The sequence below is a fragment of the Gadus macrocephalus genome, chromosome 8, assembly GCF_031168955.1.
Source record: "Gadus macrocephalus chromosome 8, ASM3116895v1".
NCBI lineage: Eukaryota > Metazoa > Chordata > Actinopteri > Gadiformes > Gadidae > Gadus > Gadus macrocephalus.
In genome coordinates, this window is record NC_082389.1 from 12,835,392 (window position 1) to 12,852,675 (window position 17,284).

General features: G+C 48.9%; 1 protein-coding gene across 1 annotated transcript in view; it reads right to left on the minus strand.

Annotated features, from left to right (window-relative positions):
* Positions 1 to 17,284, minus strand: part of carmil3 (capping protein regulator and myosin 1 linker 3) — an 81,189-nt gene that overhangs the window by 34,278 nt on the left and 29,627 nt on the right. The window contains 7 exon segments of the mRNA XM_060059088.1: positions 3,451 to 3,527; positions 9,029 to 9,106; positions 9,459 to 9,568; positions 12,080 to 12,166; positions 13,333 to 13,427; positions 14,161 to 14,249; positions 17,061 to 17,136. Of these exon segments, the coding sequence (XP_059915071.1) occupies positions 3,451 to 3,527; positions 9,029 to 9,106; positions 9,459 to 9,568; positions 12,080 to 12,166; positions 13,333 to 13,427; positions 14,161 to 14,249; positions 17,061 to 17,136 (612 nt within the window).

Here is a 17,284-nt window from a genome sequence, read left to right on the forward strand (position 1 = left end):
CCACAGAGCAGTCGTTGTAATATAAATAAGGCACAGCACATGAATTGTGTGTTGTGCAGGTCCAGCTAATAGACCTTCTGTTCTCCTCTCCAATTAACCCGCCGTCTCCCCCCTGGGGGAGTCCTTCCCTGCCCTTTAGAGTGCGGCGGGTTAAGGGGACGTCATAAAATGTGGCCTACCAAGCCCTTTCAGACGGTAACTGTTCATAAGAGCCAAAACAATCAAATTTACTTGACCTTTAAAACTGTGGGCTCACTGCTAGCCTGTTGATGTGATAAGATGCTGCTAAAGAGGCGCAGCTTGTTAGTATTTGGTGGCGACTTCTTCACATATTCCAAGACAGGATGAATATCTGCAGCCACTGCTAGCCTCAGTGGATGGAAATGTTTGTTAACCAACATGCTATTTACTCTTTAGGTCGTTAGAAGCTAACGGACTAAAGAGTTAATAGCATGTTGGTCGATAACGCATCATGCTAGGCCTCGCTGGCGTCGATGAGGGAGGGCAGTTCCTCGCCCTGGGAACCAATCAGATAGGATGTTAAATCGAACCTGCGATTGTATTGTGTGGACTACCACATCACAGAAACACACAATGACAGACAGCGGCGCAGTGTATGTTTGCCCGTCACTACAGAGGAGAGGAATGGCGAGCCAGAGGCGCTGAGAGTCTGACTCCCAGGCCACCGATTAACCTTCTGCTCTCTAGGTCACATGTTCATATGATCCGACTGACGTGGCTTCTGCTGTCATCCCACACGCCACAACATACCAACACACACACACACACACACACACACACACACACACACACGCACACACACACACACACACACACACACACACACACACAAAATGTCCTGTATGACAGGACAGAAGAACAATGCTACACACACAGAAACACACAGACACATTAATGTCAACCAGCCTTTGTTCAAACTGACTAATAATACAGACGCAGACACTTCCTGTCATGACCCTAACCCTGCCATCACAGAAAAACACAGCTCAACTGACGACAGACAAAATGACTCTCTCTTACATGACAACAAAGCGCTCACCGTCATCACGTGGCTTCGCTCGGTCACTCACACACATACACACACACACCCGAACACACGCACACCCAGTCACTGCCACGGGTCCATCTGGTCATCCATACGCGCTTTGATGAACCCGCACTGGTGTCTGTTGACACCTCCCATGTGACAGAGAGCGTGCGTGTGTGCGTGCGTGCTCGTCTTAACGGTCCAGCCGCACCTAGAGAGAAGGGGCGCTTGCTACTCAAAGATATAAATCCAAAAGGGAGAGAGTGAATGACGATGGGAGGCAGGGAGAGACGGGGGAGGGGGGGGGGGCGTTACACTACTCAAATTAATGAGGATAGGGGAGAGAGAGGCGAAGGTGAGAGAGAAAGAGAGGTGGGGACTGGAGGAAGAAAAGGGAGGTGGAGGGGGGAGGGAGAATTAATAAGTAAGAAAGACGGGAGGGAGGGGATGAAGAGAGACAGGTGGAGAAGGAGAGAGAGAGAGAGAGAGAGAGAGAGAGAGAGAGGGTATGGAGAGCGATAGAGGGACGGAGGGGAGAGGAACCGACGGAGACGTGTGAAGGATGAAAAGGACGGAGGAGGAGAGGGGGGGTGGAGGGTGGAGGGGGGGCATAGGAGGAGGTGGAGAAGGAGGGAAGGGTAAATCAAGAGAGATAAAGAATAATCAATGGAATAGAAGGGTGCAAGTGAAGAGAAGGAAAACGATAAGGGAGGGAGTAATAAAAGAGGGATACAAAAGGGTGGAGAGAGGAGAGAGAGATGATGAAGAGGAAGAGAGCGATGAGGAAAATAGGTGAAGAACTAGGTGAAGGTCTTTCTAAGACTAGCAGAATAATTGGGGAAGACAAAAAACGGAATTGGGGGAAAAGGAGACGTGCATAGAGAGCTATAACAAAGGGAGAGAGAGAAATATTATAAATTGGGCGAACGAGCGAGAGGGGGGGGGGGTGAGGGAGAATATCAGAGGAGAGAGAGAAAAACGTAAGATAAATAGGGCTGAAGAATGAGGTGGCATGAGTGAGAGAGAAGATGAGACAGGAGGGAGAGATGGAGGGCAAGCAAGAGCGAAAGAGAGTGAGAAGGAGGGACGGAGATTGGAAGGAGACAGAGGATGAGCGAGATGGAGATCAAGTGAGAGCGTTAGAGACAAAGGGAGGGAGGGAAGGAGGGAGGGAGGGAGAAAGGGAGGAGACAGAGGGCGGGCGAGGAGGGAGGCTGGCTCCTGATGCCTGGGGATTGGAACAATAATTTGCTGGTGAAATTAGTCTCATTTTTCACCAACTTTCCCTGTGTAATGTAAGTAATGTCCTGGTGGAACCCTGCTGGGGGGAGCTGGAGTCCAGAGAGACCCCACCGCACCAGCACTCCCACTACGCCTGCCTGGTGAACAGACACACATACTGTAGATGGTTCCACAGAGTGTCTTTTCCACAAACAAATATGTCTAAGCCCACTAAAACACACACACACACACACACCAGAGACACCCCCCCCACACACACACACACACACACACAGCTAGACAGATAATCACATTCAAATACACACAGCTAAACAAATCATCACCAACACAAATTGCCGAGACAATCAAATACACACACACATACACACCTTGATCATTACAAACTCGCCTGCCCAAATGAGTGTGTACACATAGTCGCACACACATAATTAAAGTAAACGCACACATGCAGGCAGGCGAATGCACAAACACCCGCCCACACAATAGTGCACCGAGAGCGCTAGGGGTCCTCAGATTTCACTAATGTGACAAACAGATGTGAACATTAGTGTGCTGACACACACACACACACACACACACACACACACACACACACACACACACACACACACACACACACAGGGGTAATAATAGCGTTAGCGAGGACCGGGGCTAAGCGCTAGTCTAGGAGGGGAAATAAATGAGGACAATAGCAGCATCTCCAGAGAGAGCTCTCTCTCTCTCCTCCACCAATGGGAAACCTTCAGAGGTTCCGAGGGGTGTCGCCCCAGACAGGATATTAGATTGTTTTACGGTCCATCTGCGACCCCTCTGATGCATGGGGATTCATATGTGAAGTGGGGGAGGAGATGCTGGAGGTGGAGGTGGGAGAGGAGCTGGTGGCGGGGGGAAGTGGAGGTGGGGGAGGTATGGTGGAGGAGTAGATGGTGGAGGAGATAGGGGAGGAGGCGGAGGAGGTGCAGGGGATGTGGTGGAGGATAGAGGAGATGGAGGGAGGTGGAGGCGTGATGATGGTGGAGAAGGTAGCGGAGTTTAAGTGGGTGGGCGTTGAAGTAAGTCCCAAGAGGAGCAGAGGTGAGGAGGGTAGTGGAGGAAGCAAGAGGAGGTAGTGGTGGAGGTGGAGGTGGAGGTAGGAGGAGATGGAGGCGGTGAACACCCACCTGTGGGAGAAGGTGTTTTTGGACAGGTTCAGGTAGGAGAGGTCCGCACAGCAGCCCCGCAGGAGAGCCCCGAACAACTGGGAGAGAGAAAGAGAGAGAGCGAGTGGAAGAGAGAGGTAGAGAGGGGGTGAGAAACACAGTGAGAGAGGGGGAGAGAAAGAGGTGGAGAAAGAGAGGTGATGGAGAGGGAGGTAGTGAGTGAGAGAGTGGGGAGGGAGAGGTATAGAGGGGGTGTGAGAGAGGTAGAGAGAGGGGAAAGAGAGGAGACAGAGAGAGGGAGACGGATGGGCAGAGGTAGTGAGAACGAGTGAGGATAGAGAGAGGAGATATATTATTTTTCGTACTTTCGAGACTTATTTAATTACATATACATCTTTTATGTTGAGTTTTAATTTCTACATGCTCCGGCAATGTAGGTTCCCATGCCAACAAAGGCCTTTGAACTAGAGAGGGAGCGAGAGAGCGAGAGAGCAAGAGCGAGAGAGAGCGAGCGTCGAGTTTCCACATTTACTTTGGCTCTCATACATTAGTGAAAAGATTACGGCATCAATTTCTTCAAACACAAATGCGATATTAAACAACCACAACAGTAATATGATGGATTAGCTTCTTACTTGGCAACGCTACTCAAATTACATGAATAAGTCGTAATACATCATTCTCAAAATAGCCTTATCAAGTAAACACCAATCCCCCGCCCACCTCTTCATCCTCCCGGACCAGCAGTAAAAGGGCAGCGAGGACTTGAAAAGGATTTGAGCTTAAGGCGCAAATCTTCTTCAGCCTAGAGGTGGTGGGGGCGCCATAAGGCAAGCCATGCCCCCCGGCCGAGGCCTCGAGCTCCAGTCAGCAGGCACCGCTTTAAAACCCATTGCTATTACCATGTGCCCTTGAGCTAGGCACCAGGAACCACACACAGAGCCCCCCCCCCCCCCTCGTATCTCTTTGTGGAGGCCATCAAGCCGCTTAGAGGGAAAACCATACAGCCCGTGTGAGCAGGTCTCAGCTCACTAAGAACATAATGGACTTCCGGCCGACTTCTGGCGAAGGCCATCTTCAATGAGATTCAGGGGAGGGGGAGGAGGTAGTTTACCTTGTGAGGCATCTGGATTCTCAAGATCAAACTGTGCGCCAAAATGTCACACAATCATTCCTGCCAGGCTTCGAGTTATGCACTGCGGGCCAATCATCGAGCGACGTGATCTATGATGCGTGATGGATGCTGATAGACAGATGGTTCAGCCAATCATGTGCCAAGTATTTAAGGAAAGGGCCCACCCCTTTCCAAACAGTTTCCAAGGACGACTTCACAGATGGTTCTGCGTTCCAAAGCATCTGGCGTGCCTGGTTAAGGGGTGTGGCCGGGACGGTTCATTCATTTCATATGAGATGGCTTATTGAGGTGCACTGGGTCAACGTTGGCGCTTTAACAATTCAGAGGAGTCATTTATTGCGTCGGCTTAATCTGCTGGGTGCTCGCGATTCGTTGGCAAATGTCACACTTTAACACACTGACCTCTCTTTATAAATGTCATGGCGGCGACACTAAAATCGGGGGGGGTTGGAAGACTTTCAACTAACCTTTAAACTTCTAAATCAAACATCTTTCGGGGCCGAAAGAGGGTTTAAACAAAATTGAAGCGGTTCACACAGAGAATTGGACGCATTGATTTCTTCGGGGCTGGGAGTTGGCTCCAAAAGCTGTGGTGTTGGTGCACCTTTATTTAAAACAGTGATTCATTCAAACAACACTTTAATGTGGCAACGGAGTGCAGAACACCACGTACCTTCTGAAGTGCCATTTCTCAACCACAGGGATGCGTCTTTAGCAGCAACAATACCAGGAACACATCCCAATACCTCCCGAGTACTTCTGGTGTCCCAACGGAGGCCATAAAATGGAGGCAAGCGCTGCGATTTCACACGAGGCGTGCTGACATCAGGCATGCTACCTCCAAAGAATCTGACGGATAAATGCTATTTGAGCCATTATATTGTGCGTGCGTGCGTGCGTGCGTGTAGGGGATAGGGAATTCCAATCAACTTGTTGAAATGGCATTCAAGTCTGGGATCTTGAATCAATGATAGGGCAAAGCTCTACCGTCTTATGACAACGGAGACGGGAATGGAACCCGATGAAACCATGACCATGCAGTTGTTCTACCCTTTTGGTCCACTTAAAAGCAGGATGGATGTGTTGGATCTTAACATTGGCGGGAACACTAATAGCTGGGGGGGAAAAAGCGGGAGTTTCAGGTTTCACGTTCCTTTTAATATAAAAGGTTAAATGTGTAACCTGGTACGACATTAATGGATTCCGGTCAAATATTACAAAACGCAACGGATAGCCCCACTTTATCTCCTGCCATCCAAAACCATCCTCCCATCTCTCACGCCGGGATAACCTCGCAGACAAATCGTTTCTCCCCGGCGGTGGAATCCATCATGGGAGAGTCCACTAATCCATATTCAGCAACGTTTAGCATGTCATGTCATGGCAGATGAAAACACAGCCCGATTAATAATTCAACCCACCGGGCCCCTCCGCCGGAGAGAGAAACAAAAGGGGTGACGCGCTGGCAGGGCGGGCTCACCCGGGCAGAGCGAGGGGGGGGTGAGCGACAGAGGACGTTAAACTATCAACACTCGCCCTTTTGACAATTCACGGGTTGTCCTCTGAGCGGCTCCGTGGTCCGACCGCTGGGCAATGCGACCTTGGTGCATTCCGGGTTCAAGTCCTGACCTGACGCTATTCCACAATGACACCACTCACTCTCGCTTTCGACTCTCGGTCCTGTCCGTAAAAACAGGCCCAAATATCCTGTAGCCGCGGGAGGAGATACGCAAAGGTTAAACATGCAGATGAAAGATGTAAAGGCCCGTGTACACTCATCAAATATCCCATACAATATTCATAGCCGCCATTAGCTGCAGGGAGAGTTGTTCCCTAGCATTCTTATTTATAGCGTCTGATATTCCCTCCCCTCCAGCACATTCAGAGCAGTGGGGATTTTGGTAAAGAACAGGCCGCTTTACAAGCCGTCTGACACACACCTCTTAGGGCTCCTCTCCCTCCGAGTGAAGTGGATGTGCCACAGAGCCTGGGAGGGAGTTGGTGGAGGGAGTTGGTGTAAGAAACCCTGGAGGGAGTTGGTGTAAGAAACCGTCTACCGCCTCGCGTACATAGCGCGGGTACAATAGACGCTCGCGGTAATCCCCCATCAGCCGCGCGTGGGGATCAAGCCAGTTAGCTCAGAGACTCCGCAAGTGGCTAATGTTTCATGCTACTTATTTGTGTTTGTGTTTTTTCTTTTCACGCCTGCTCTTTTCTTCTCTCCTTTATCTGTAAATGATCAGAAGTATCAGGGGGCGGATGCCAATTCCACCGCCAGGTTTAATTGATTCCCAGAGAAGGACACTTTAAATAGTGGTGACAATAAATACTATTCGGCATAATAGTCAGTGTAACCGTGTTGCTGCGCCAATTGCCATGGAAACAATGAGCTTATTTTTAGCCATTGAGGCTAAACTTTTATCTAGAACATTTGAACTCCCCATTGGAGTCTTTTCACTGATAATTTCAACAGCTCGGTGTCATGTGCATACACAAGCAAAGTATTTGTATTCCGCCATGCCATTCATCCAAAATTACCACCTGAGGAATGCACAAAATCTGAGGATCAATAAAAGTTGCAGGTGAACTTTGCTCACCTGCAACTCCGCTGTGAAGCGGTGAGTTTTCGTCCAACTCCCTGTGATTCAATTGCAAGAATTACTTCTGAAGTTCCCCTCACAGTGGTACTACCGAGCCACTGGTTAGATGGGGGTCATGATAATAAATCAATTGACACCTCGTTGATGTTTTTGCATTACCTCTAGAAGGCCTACAGGTCAGGACGCTGGGAATCGCACCCAGTACCACCAAGTCTATCCTGCCCTATTTTCCATCAGCGCTTTCCCTCTCCCCAGGAGACCTCCAGCATGCTTCCTCCATACATCAAAGCTATTAATAACCAATTCAGGATTTCCACTGACACCCCGCGTGTTTGAAGCAGCCCCCGGTAACGGTATCCATGGTGAACGCTGCTGTGTTGCTGCCCGACAACGTGATGTAGTGACATAACGGTGCACCAGTCAGCGTTAGGAAGCAGCATTCATCAGCACAAAAGCGGTTTAACGTGCCTTTACTGGTGTGGATTCATGTGCGTGCAGAACGACAACAAAGCGATCAATATGATTACCGTCAATGGGAGGATTTGATTCCCCTTTCACTATTAAATGGAATGTAGTCAAGCTAACGGCCACCCTGTCAGTGTTTAACCATTCATAAGCCTGACGTTAATGCTTCATAAACAACCCTGCAGGCTTCGTTAGACACATTAACAGTGTGACAATTGATTGGTTCCCTTCTATTGTTGCCCCTGTTGAAAGAAACGGAGCCATTGCATCATGGCTTTGCCGCATCAGAAAACAAACCCATATTCAGGGTAAATATAAACGATGAAATGTGGGGGACTCAACCTTTTATCCAAAAGGGATATTGCTTCGATCCACTATCGAACCACTGACGATGTCATGCTCAACCAGTTGCGCCACACATGACAGCGGGTGACACCAATATGTCACTTGAAGTCAATTTAAGGGAGAAGCCATTAACACCGCCAGCCACCTAGTGACCAGAGGGGACCGGTGTTGTTCAGACGTCAACTGCTGGCACCATCGGAGGAGGAGGGAAAAAAAAGCCTAGCATGACATTGGGTGCGTACCAAAACGGTTTGTCCACTTAACCTTTGAGGAGAAAGAGTATCTGTTCGTGGTCAAGCAGCATGGAAATTAATCAAGCATTCTTGTTCTTTGGATTATGTTGTTTGGGTGCGAAACTCTGAAGCCCTTTCTGCGTAGGATGCATCGATGTATGCTCAGTACGAGGGACCTTTCGCCGGGACAATTAGGGCACATCTGGTCTCTCACGACAGACCGGACCAGTTGGCAAGATGTCAATCGAGGACAACAGCTGGAGATTAAGGAAGTGAGGGGGATTCGCTACATGGTGACAGTTGGAACGCGCCCCCGCTGTTTGAACGCCCGCTGATGCGTCTTTGCACCCTCACACAGTCACACCGCCAAACTGTCAAACGACGCAACACCGCGCTAAAAATATTCACCAGTAAACCGGAGGTCTGCGCCCCAGTGGGGGGGAAATGGGTTCCGTCTGTTCAGAATATTAAACAGTCTCCGAGTCTCCCAACATGTACGACATGATCCAAAACAGGACACTTGTTTGTGGCCAACGGGTAAAAAATATATGGTTTCAATAATGTAGCATATGCTTTCAACTAACCATCTGAACCAGCTACGATGTTAACTATTAAGCTAGTTAACTTATGGCACTTTCTGCAGCAAAACATTATTTAAGTGTCTTGTATTTTCGGCTGTGACCATCTGAGATCATAAGAATATCTTATCTTCGGTCACAGTGTCTTCATGGTCTGGAATGGTGATTCCTAGATTATAGCAGGCGGTCACCAGAAGCAGTCACACCTGGATATAGGGAAGAACGTGAACAATTGGAACTCACCAAGTCCACAGTGCAGTCGGTCCCGGAGAGGTCGAGATGGACCAGGCAGTTGGGCTGGGCCAGGAACAGGTACAGGTTCTGCATCCAGGAGAAGAGAAGTACGTCACACATACACACACACACACGCAGTTTGAGGTTTGAATTCAATGTTGCAGTTTTAGAAAGGGGTTTGTTAACATGGCAGAGCATGTGTGTGTTTGTGTGAATGAGAATGCATGCATGCCTGCCTGCGAAAGTGTGAGCGAGTGTGTGTTACCCTGCATGCATGAGTAAGTATGTTTAGAAGAGTGAGACTGTGCATACAGTGAGGGAATCAGAGAGCGAGTGTGTGTATCTGAGTCAATTCGTGTGTCACATGCGCGTGCAAGGCTCCCAGTGTGTGTGTCCGACGATGTGTGCCTGTGTGCGTGCGTGATTGTGGGTGTCTCACAGTGGCGTCGTCTCCAGAGAGCACCCCAGGGTTCCGGCTGAGGTCCAGGTGGATCAGGGAGTTGGAGTAGTCATCACTCGAGCACAGCGCCTGGGACAGAGACACCACACCTGGGGGGGGGGAGGGAGACAGAGACAGAGAGAGACAGACAGACTTTATAGGCAGTAGGGCACATAAATGCAATCCCTCAATTTATAAATGAGTTCCTTCCCTGCACTTTTCTTATTTACAATATACTAGTGTACGAGAGTAAAATAAAGTCTGGTGGACCAGCATGACATCATTGATACACACTTGGGGTGCGTTTGTGCAATAGCTGTGCAATGGTGAGCCAGTCCGCCCACCATTGTATGCCCGCAGAGCAAGTCTACAGCTTGTGCTTAGCCCAGATCATCAACCGTTGACATTGCCTTTAATGAAGCTCATTAATAGGATGTCATTATCATAAGTATTACAGTCAACGAGGAAGAGGATGTAGGAAATGTTTAGGAAGAGTACGAGTTAGTAGGCCATATTTCTTTGCGTGTCCCGCTTTTGGTTACAAACTAGTTGTAAACAGCGCTGGTGGAAAGAGTCAAAGACAACGGCATCTGAACCACTTGAGAGGAGATGGAGCCTCCGTTTCCCTGAAACCCAACACAAAGTCCTGGCTCCGGAGCGGATCCCGACAGACCCCCCCACGGGGAGGCCTGGGCTGCTCATTAAACCCCTCCGTGGGCATCGCCTGCTGAGGAGCAAATATGGGGCGAACTAAAAATAAGAATAAACACACAGTCACCAACACACGAGTGGCGGGGGTAAGGACTGTGTACCAAAACGTTTCTGCTCCAAACGCCCGGGGGGGGTTTTGACGTAACGGTATCTGTGTCATGCCACACCCCCCAAACCAACGTTCCCTCTCCCGTCACGCTTGTAGTTTCCCTCTTCCTACCCTTCCACACAGCACTCCCCTCTCCCCACTCTCCCTCCCTCCCTCCACGCCCACTCTCCCCTCCCCTCCGCACTGTGCCGGCATCAGCTCCCCTCACGCTCTTCCCCCCCTCCCTTCTCCTCGTCACGCCCACACTCCCATCCCTACACTCGCGTGTCCTCGCCTCCACTCATCCTCTGCACCCCCTCACATCCTCTCCTCCCCCCTCACGCCCTCCCCCCCGGGGGGGCTGGCCGGCGAGGTTCTAAACCCATCATCCCCAATTTGGAGCGATTAGCAGGAAGTGGAGCCAGCGAGCGGGATGAGTGATGGGGAGGTCGGGGCCATTCTAATCCGTATCCATCCACTAGCGGGGCTGCAGGTACCGACTCCACCGTCGCTCCGTAATGACAGACGACTCCACCGCGAGGAAACTACACTGTGTGTGTGTGTGTGTGTGTGTGTGTGTGTGTGTGTGTGTGTGTGTGTGTGTGTGTGTGTGTGTGTGTGTGTGTGTGTGTGTGTGTGTGTGTGTGTGTGTGTGTGTGTGTGTGTGTATGTCTAATCTGTCAGTCAGCCCTTGTGTCTATCTCCCTGCCTGTCCGTCCATCTGTCTGTCAAGTGAGACACACACTCACTTGACAGACAGACACACACAAACACTGAGACAGAGACCGAGAAACAGAGTGGGGGAGAGAGGGAGAGAAAGGGGGAGAGAGAGAAGGTAGCCTCCCTTGTGTCATTGGATGCATACGTTTGTAGATCTAGATGGTCGAGGTGGGAGGGGTTGGGGGGGGGGGGGCGTGGCGTCTATAAATATTCAACATATAAAAAAAAAAGAGTAAAACAAGCCTAGCTACTGCAAAGTCATCACCGTCCTTTCAGCACCCCAAGGTCACCGACCACAGCTTCACCCAGCACCCTTAATACACTCCAACCACCGCGTCAGGCAACCGCCTTTCAGAGAGAGAGCGAGAGAGAGCGAGAGAGAGAGAGAGAGAGAGCGAGAGAGAGCGAGAGCGAGAGGACTGGGCTCCACCAGAGTGTGCAGTAATGTCCGGCTGCAGGCCGATCGGGCCTCGGGGTGAGGCAAAGAGCAGAAGTAGGACACTGAACCCGGGGCCCCCCGATAGGCTCTCAGTATAGCAGGCCGATAAACGTGCCCAGCACCCCTGGCTTGACCATACCGAGCTCAGAGCATGCATAAATAATAACCTGCTTAGCTGATCTAGAGTAACGAAGGCCAGGGTGGAGGGAGAGGGGTGCTGAGGGAGAGAGAGATCGAGGGGTGCCGACAGAGGGACAGAGAGAGAGAATGTGGGGGATGAAAAGAGAGATGGGAGATGAGAGATAGAGAGAGAGAGATTGAAAGAGATGGAGAGGGATGAAACAGATGAATGGAGAGAGATAGAATGAGGATGAGTGAGAGGCGATGAGAGCCTGATAAGAGATTGAAAGGGATGGAGAGCGATAAGACAAAGATAGCGGACGGTCAAATTAAGACGGTCAAATTAAGCCTTGTCCATGAGTCCCGTTTCTCCACAGATTGTGTTTCAGCATGCAGCCCCAGCGTCTTCCAGCACGAAGGTAAACACACCGCTCATATCAACATGATTAATACATCATGACTATGAAACGGCCAATCGTTCCTCACTTTTTATATCTATATGTATATACACATATATATGTGTGTGTCCCTACACATGCCTACCCTTGGAGCTGAGCGAGGTCTTGGAGAGGTTGAGGAGGCGCAGACCCTTGTTGAGACGACACACCTGCAGGATGAGGTTGGACACACCTGGAGAGAGAGAGAGAGAGCGAGAGCGAGAGCGAGAGCGAGAGCGAGAGCGAGAGCGAGAGCGACAAAGAGAGCGACAGAGCAAGAGAAAGAGACAGCGAGAGATGGAGTGTTGCCAGAGTCCTCAAATGAGCCGTATGATGCACAAGGTCACCCCCGGCCAATGTTTAGTGAAGGAGAAGGCTACTATCCATAGCTTACAAAGTACGAGAAAAATTGCGTGTACATTGGTACAGACATACATTAGCACATTTTGTGTGGCTGTGTCTGAATGTTAAATTAGTGGCAAGGCTGCCGGCTGGTCCAAACATCTGCATAAGAGGATACTTCCCCAAAGCTACTACAAGCAACATTTCTCTGAGATGGTCATTAAGGAGCAGGCCGGGCTTTGGGTCACTTGCTCAAGGAGGCTTTAGGGTGGACTGCGGATATGAGGGGATTAAACCCAGTACCTTTCAGCTGTCACTAAAGCCATCATCATGAGCACTAGACTGTCCCTCTTCAGACAGAGCTCTCAAGGACAAACACAGCCATGATAAAACGAAGCAATAAAAGTGTTAAAACCAACAGAAGCAATCTTGGCTCGATCGGCAACGTGTGAAGGAGCAAATAGAAATGAGGTATAAAAATACAAACTTAAAATCTAATGATGGGGTGGAGGGAGGGAAGGCGCTGCCGTCAATGAAGTGTAGCAGAAGTGAGGACAGACTGAGAGCAGACGGAGACAGACGGGCTACGACGGTGTTTCTGCAGAAACACAGAGTTGAGTAGGATTACATAGTAAATGAATAAACCTGCTGCAGGCACAGAGAGAGTCTCTCTCTCCCTCTCCCCCTTTCTGCCTCTCTCCCTCTCTCTCTCTCAGGGACGTCCGAGCTCAGATGTAAACACAGAGAGAGATTGGGAGATAGACTGTGTAAGAGGGCCAGAGAGCAAGAAACACTGAGCTTGAGACAGCCAAAAAACAGGAGAGTGAACTAAAGAGAGTGACCGAGAGAGAAAGTGAGCGCATGCCAGAGAGTGTGAGCGAGCCAGAGAGAGGGTGAGAGTGCTCTCAGAGTCCAGTGTGTGTGTGTGTGTGTGTGTGTGTGTGTGTGTGTGTGTGTGTGTGTGTGTGTGTGTGTGTGTGTGTGTGTGTGTGTGTGGGTGTGTGTGTGTGTGTGTACCTTGGTTGTCCAGTGTGTTATGTGACAGGTTGAGGGAGTGGATCACGGACGACGGGTTTTCCGACAGTGCGGAGGCCATCTTCTGGGGGAAGTCCCTGTGGAGACATCCCAACCCTCAGAATAAATCACCCGGCCTCTGAGAAGACATGCCAGCCATCAAACCCTCCTCAATGCAGCCGGGGCTCTGCCGCACTGCAACCCCTGCCGGAGCTCCGACGATCCGACACGTCCCAAAAGCAGCTTAATCTTTATGCTAATTCGCTATGCCCGGAGGTGGGCTGATTCATTTAGAGCCTTATTGAATTGGGACTTTGTTTCTGCATGTTTTGGTTCTAGGAGCAGCTAGCTTGGTTCCCCTCAGGAACGTGCTGTTGAGGAGCTTCCACATCAGTGTCACGAGGGCACGATGCGGAGATGTTTCAAGAAGCAAACAGGGCGGCTCGAGGGGGGGGGGGGGGGGGGTTCCACAAAAGGGGGGCAGGAGGGTATACAAGCACCAACAGGCAGAAGCGGAAGGGACAAAAGTAGCAAAAAGAAGCAAAGGAGGCGTGGGCCTTGTGCGTGCTTGGTATGACAAGGAACGTGGGCGTAAAGTTAGAGGAGGAGCAAGGAAGGAAGATGTGTGAGAAGGAAAGGAGGAGGGAAACAAGAGGAGGAGGACAGCAGACTTTTGGCAGAGGGGAGCATGCAAAGAACGAGAGAGAGAAGGATGAAGAGGAAGTGGAGGAAGATGCACATTTTGGGTGGGATGGAAGAGAGAGCCAGAGGGAGACAGACAGAGAGACAGAGACAAAGAAGATAAATAGAGACAAAGAGAGCTAGACTCACGACTTGAGGCCGGCGTTCTCCAGCGTCAGCTCCTCCAGGCTGTTGGACTTGCTGACGGTGTGGAGCACCTGGTCCACCACCTCCGAGCCCTGACGAACACACCCAGGAAGAGAGGCTGATTCAGGGGCAGAGGTCCGCCGTGCCCCCCTCTCCCGCCAGCGCCCCCCAGCCCCCAGGCTGACTGCATAGCTCCAGGTGGTTAAAGCAGCTCGTCACAGGGATGGAGTGACTCCCTTCCATTTCCACAGGTCTCGAATTTTCCTCAAGAATCGATTCTTAAAAAATTTCTTCATTGGGAACGACTCCAAACCGTTGGATCGAAGGAGCAGAAACTTAAAGCGACACTGTAATATTTTAAGTAATTTATTACCTCAAATCAACGTATTCATTCATAAATAAGTCCTCATTGGTGTAAAATTATCTCTGCCAAAAATGTCACTTATCCTCCTGAGCGAAGAATAATTAATATGTAGTTACATAGGATGGGTAAGCTTCATGGAGGCTTCCATGTTCTTCCGGTCTATGAACTGCCGAGAAGGACAAAAAGAACTACATAGTACAGGAAATGCAAACGCGTTTTCACTCTGAGCCAGCGTGAATGATGACTGAAATAATTCACTATCTTGCTCGAGGAATAATTATTCATACATCATTAGCTTACATTAATGATTAAATGCAGTTTGAAATTTGTTTGAAAAAACGAACCTCATCATCACTCGAATGACTCGATGAGGTAGTATTGGATGTCATGACACAGCTTCTTGGCACATACTGCCCACCGTAGTTTTTGAACAAGCGAACACTATTTTGAATGCAATATACAATTGTACCACTAGATTCAAGTAATTTTTACACAGTGTCCCTTTAAAAGATGGAATGTAAAAAGTATTTGAGGGGAAATGGCCTTGGCGTTCATCCACCATTAATGACAGAAATGTGATGCGAGGATAGTTGTTTGATGTTGACTTAGCCCATCTCTGTATTAGCCATTTTAGATTTTAGAGAGCTCTCAAGTTATTTCTGTCCAATCAGGTCATCTCTTCCCTGATTGGTTCTGAGAATTCATCTTGCTTATCAATCAAAGCTGCGTGAAATGCAACACTTGTAAGTACCGGAGAAAACTCTCAAATAATAACTACAGAATCTTTTACTTGATTTTTTACGTGATTTAATTTGAAATCGGGGTCAATTAAGAATTTATTTGAACAGAATTGAGGATCGCTGATCCCTAGTGTATTATCTGTCAAGTTAGGAAGAGTAAGCACTGAATAAAGGAACCATGACACCTTGTATTTCAGATTTCCATGTTGCTCTGCACGCACTCCAGTCGTCATTAAAACTGGGTAACGCAGCACTATAACCTTTCTTTCTGTAGCTCCTCCAAATTTGATTGCTTGCTTTTGATTGCTCTTAGCCTCACTTGGAAGAAACTCATTTTGGATAAAAAGTGTCTGCTTAAGGAATCACTACGAATGTAAATGAAGTCACTATTACCATTTGCTTATATTTTATCCAAAGCACTTTACGGCTGGCACCCTGAGAACAGCAGCAGTGGCGAGTCATGTGTCAACAGTGGTGAAGCTAGGGCGACTAGCTGGCCAGAGCTTTTACCATCGTCATCGTCAGTAAGTAGTCATGTAGTGAATATGTTTTTTATCTGCAGGATAAAATCTAAACAATGTTTTGGCTGGGAAGTTACATCACAAAAAAAGTGTTTTTAAGGTTTGATTTTTCCTGAAAACAACCCTGGTCTCTTGGGGGGGCCTCCCTCTGTCTGATCACAGCGAGATGGGGCTTACGTAATGTAATAATAGTCTTATCCTTCTACAAAGTTACACATTTTTGGGGCTTTTTAAGCAGAGTTTTCCGCAGCAACACGAGCTGCTCTCTAACGCTGAAGCAAGAGCTCTGGGCTCCTCTGGTACAGAGATAAACACGTGGTCTCAGACGGGTTCTAATAACGCCAGTAGAAAGACAACAGCCTGACGCCCAACCGGCTGGCGAGTCCGGTTCCATTCCGTTTGATTCATGGAAAGACTCTCAACGCATTCTCGGGGTGGCTGTTGTTTCTCGTATGAATATTTCATGAAATCAGCCAAAATCACGGCCGCGGCTACAACCAAAGAACAGGACTTCAATCTGGCCGACACGCTTAGAGTGCGAGGAGACGGAGAAGAATCCAAAGAATAACAAATCAGGGTTATCAGCGGAAAACTTTGGTCAGGGAACTTCAATGGCACTCTGGTACGTCTGAAGAGATACGGCACATGTTGATGCTAGTGTGCGGCTTTATCTGTAGTTCCTGCCTTGTGATAATAATAATAATAATAATAATAATAATAATAATTATACAGCGTTTAGAGTTACAGGAGACTTTTCGTCTTCTCCTCCTTTGCATCTATTATGCATGCGCTGTATGATTATGATGAAGCTACGTCCGCCCACTGCCACTGCTGTCGTTTCCCAAAAATTAATATAGCACACTAGAGAGCTTCTCCGAGGCACTGGAGATAGTGTTACGAGGAACTCGATATAGCAGATTAAAGAAGGTGACATTTGTAACCATCTATAGAGATAGTACCTATGGGATGGAGATACTTACTAGGGGGATAGTTATGGATACTACAGAGATGGGTACTGGAGGCTAGTTACAATATAGATGGTTACAGTTACAATAGATAAGGTTACTAGGGAATGGGTTGGTTTGCATAGAGATGGTTATTGGAGTCTCGTTACAATATAGATGATTACTAGAGGATGGGTATGGTTTGTATCAATATAGTTACTAGGGGCTAGCTACTTTAGAGATGGTTACTATAGAGATGGTTACCAGGGGATGGATACGGTTACTATAGAGATGGTTACCAGGGGATGGATACGGTTACTATAGAGATGGTTACCAGGCGCATGTCCTTGCAGTGGAGTTTGGTGAACCACGTGTTGTACGCCATGGACGCCACAATCACCGCCAAGTCCCTGGAACACACACACACACACACACACACACACACACACACACACACACACACACACACACACACACACACACACACACACACACACACACACACACACACACAGTTAGATAAAGGAAAACCCTTGAATTAGCAGAGCTCATCTGCTG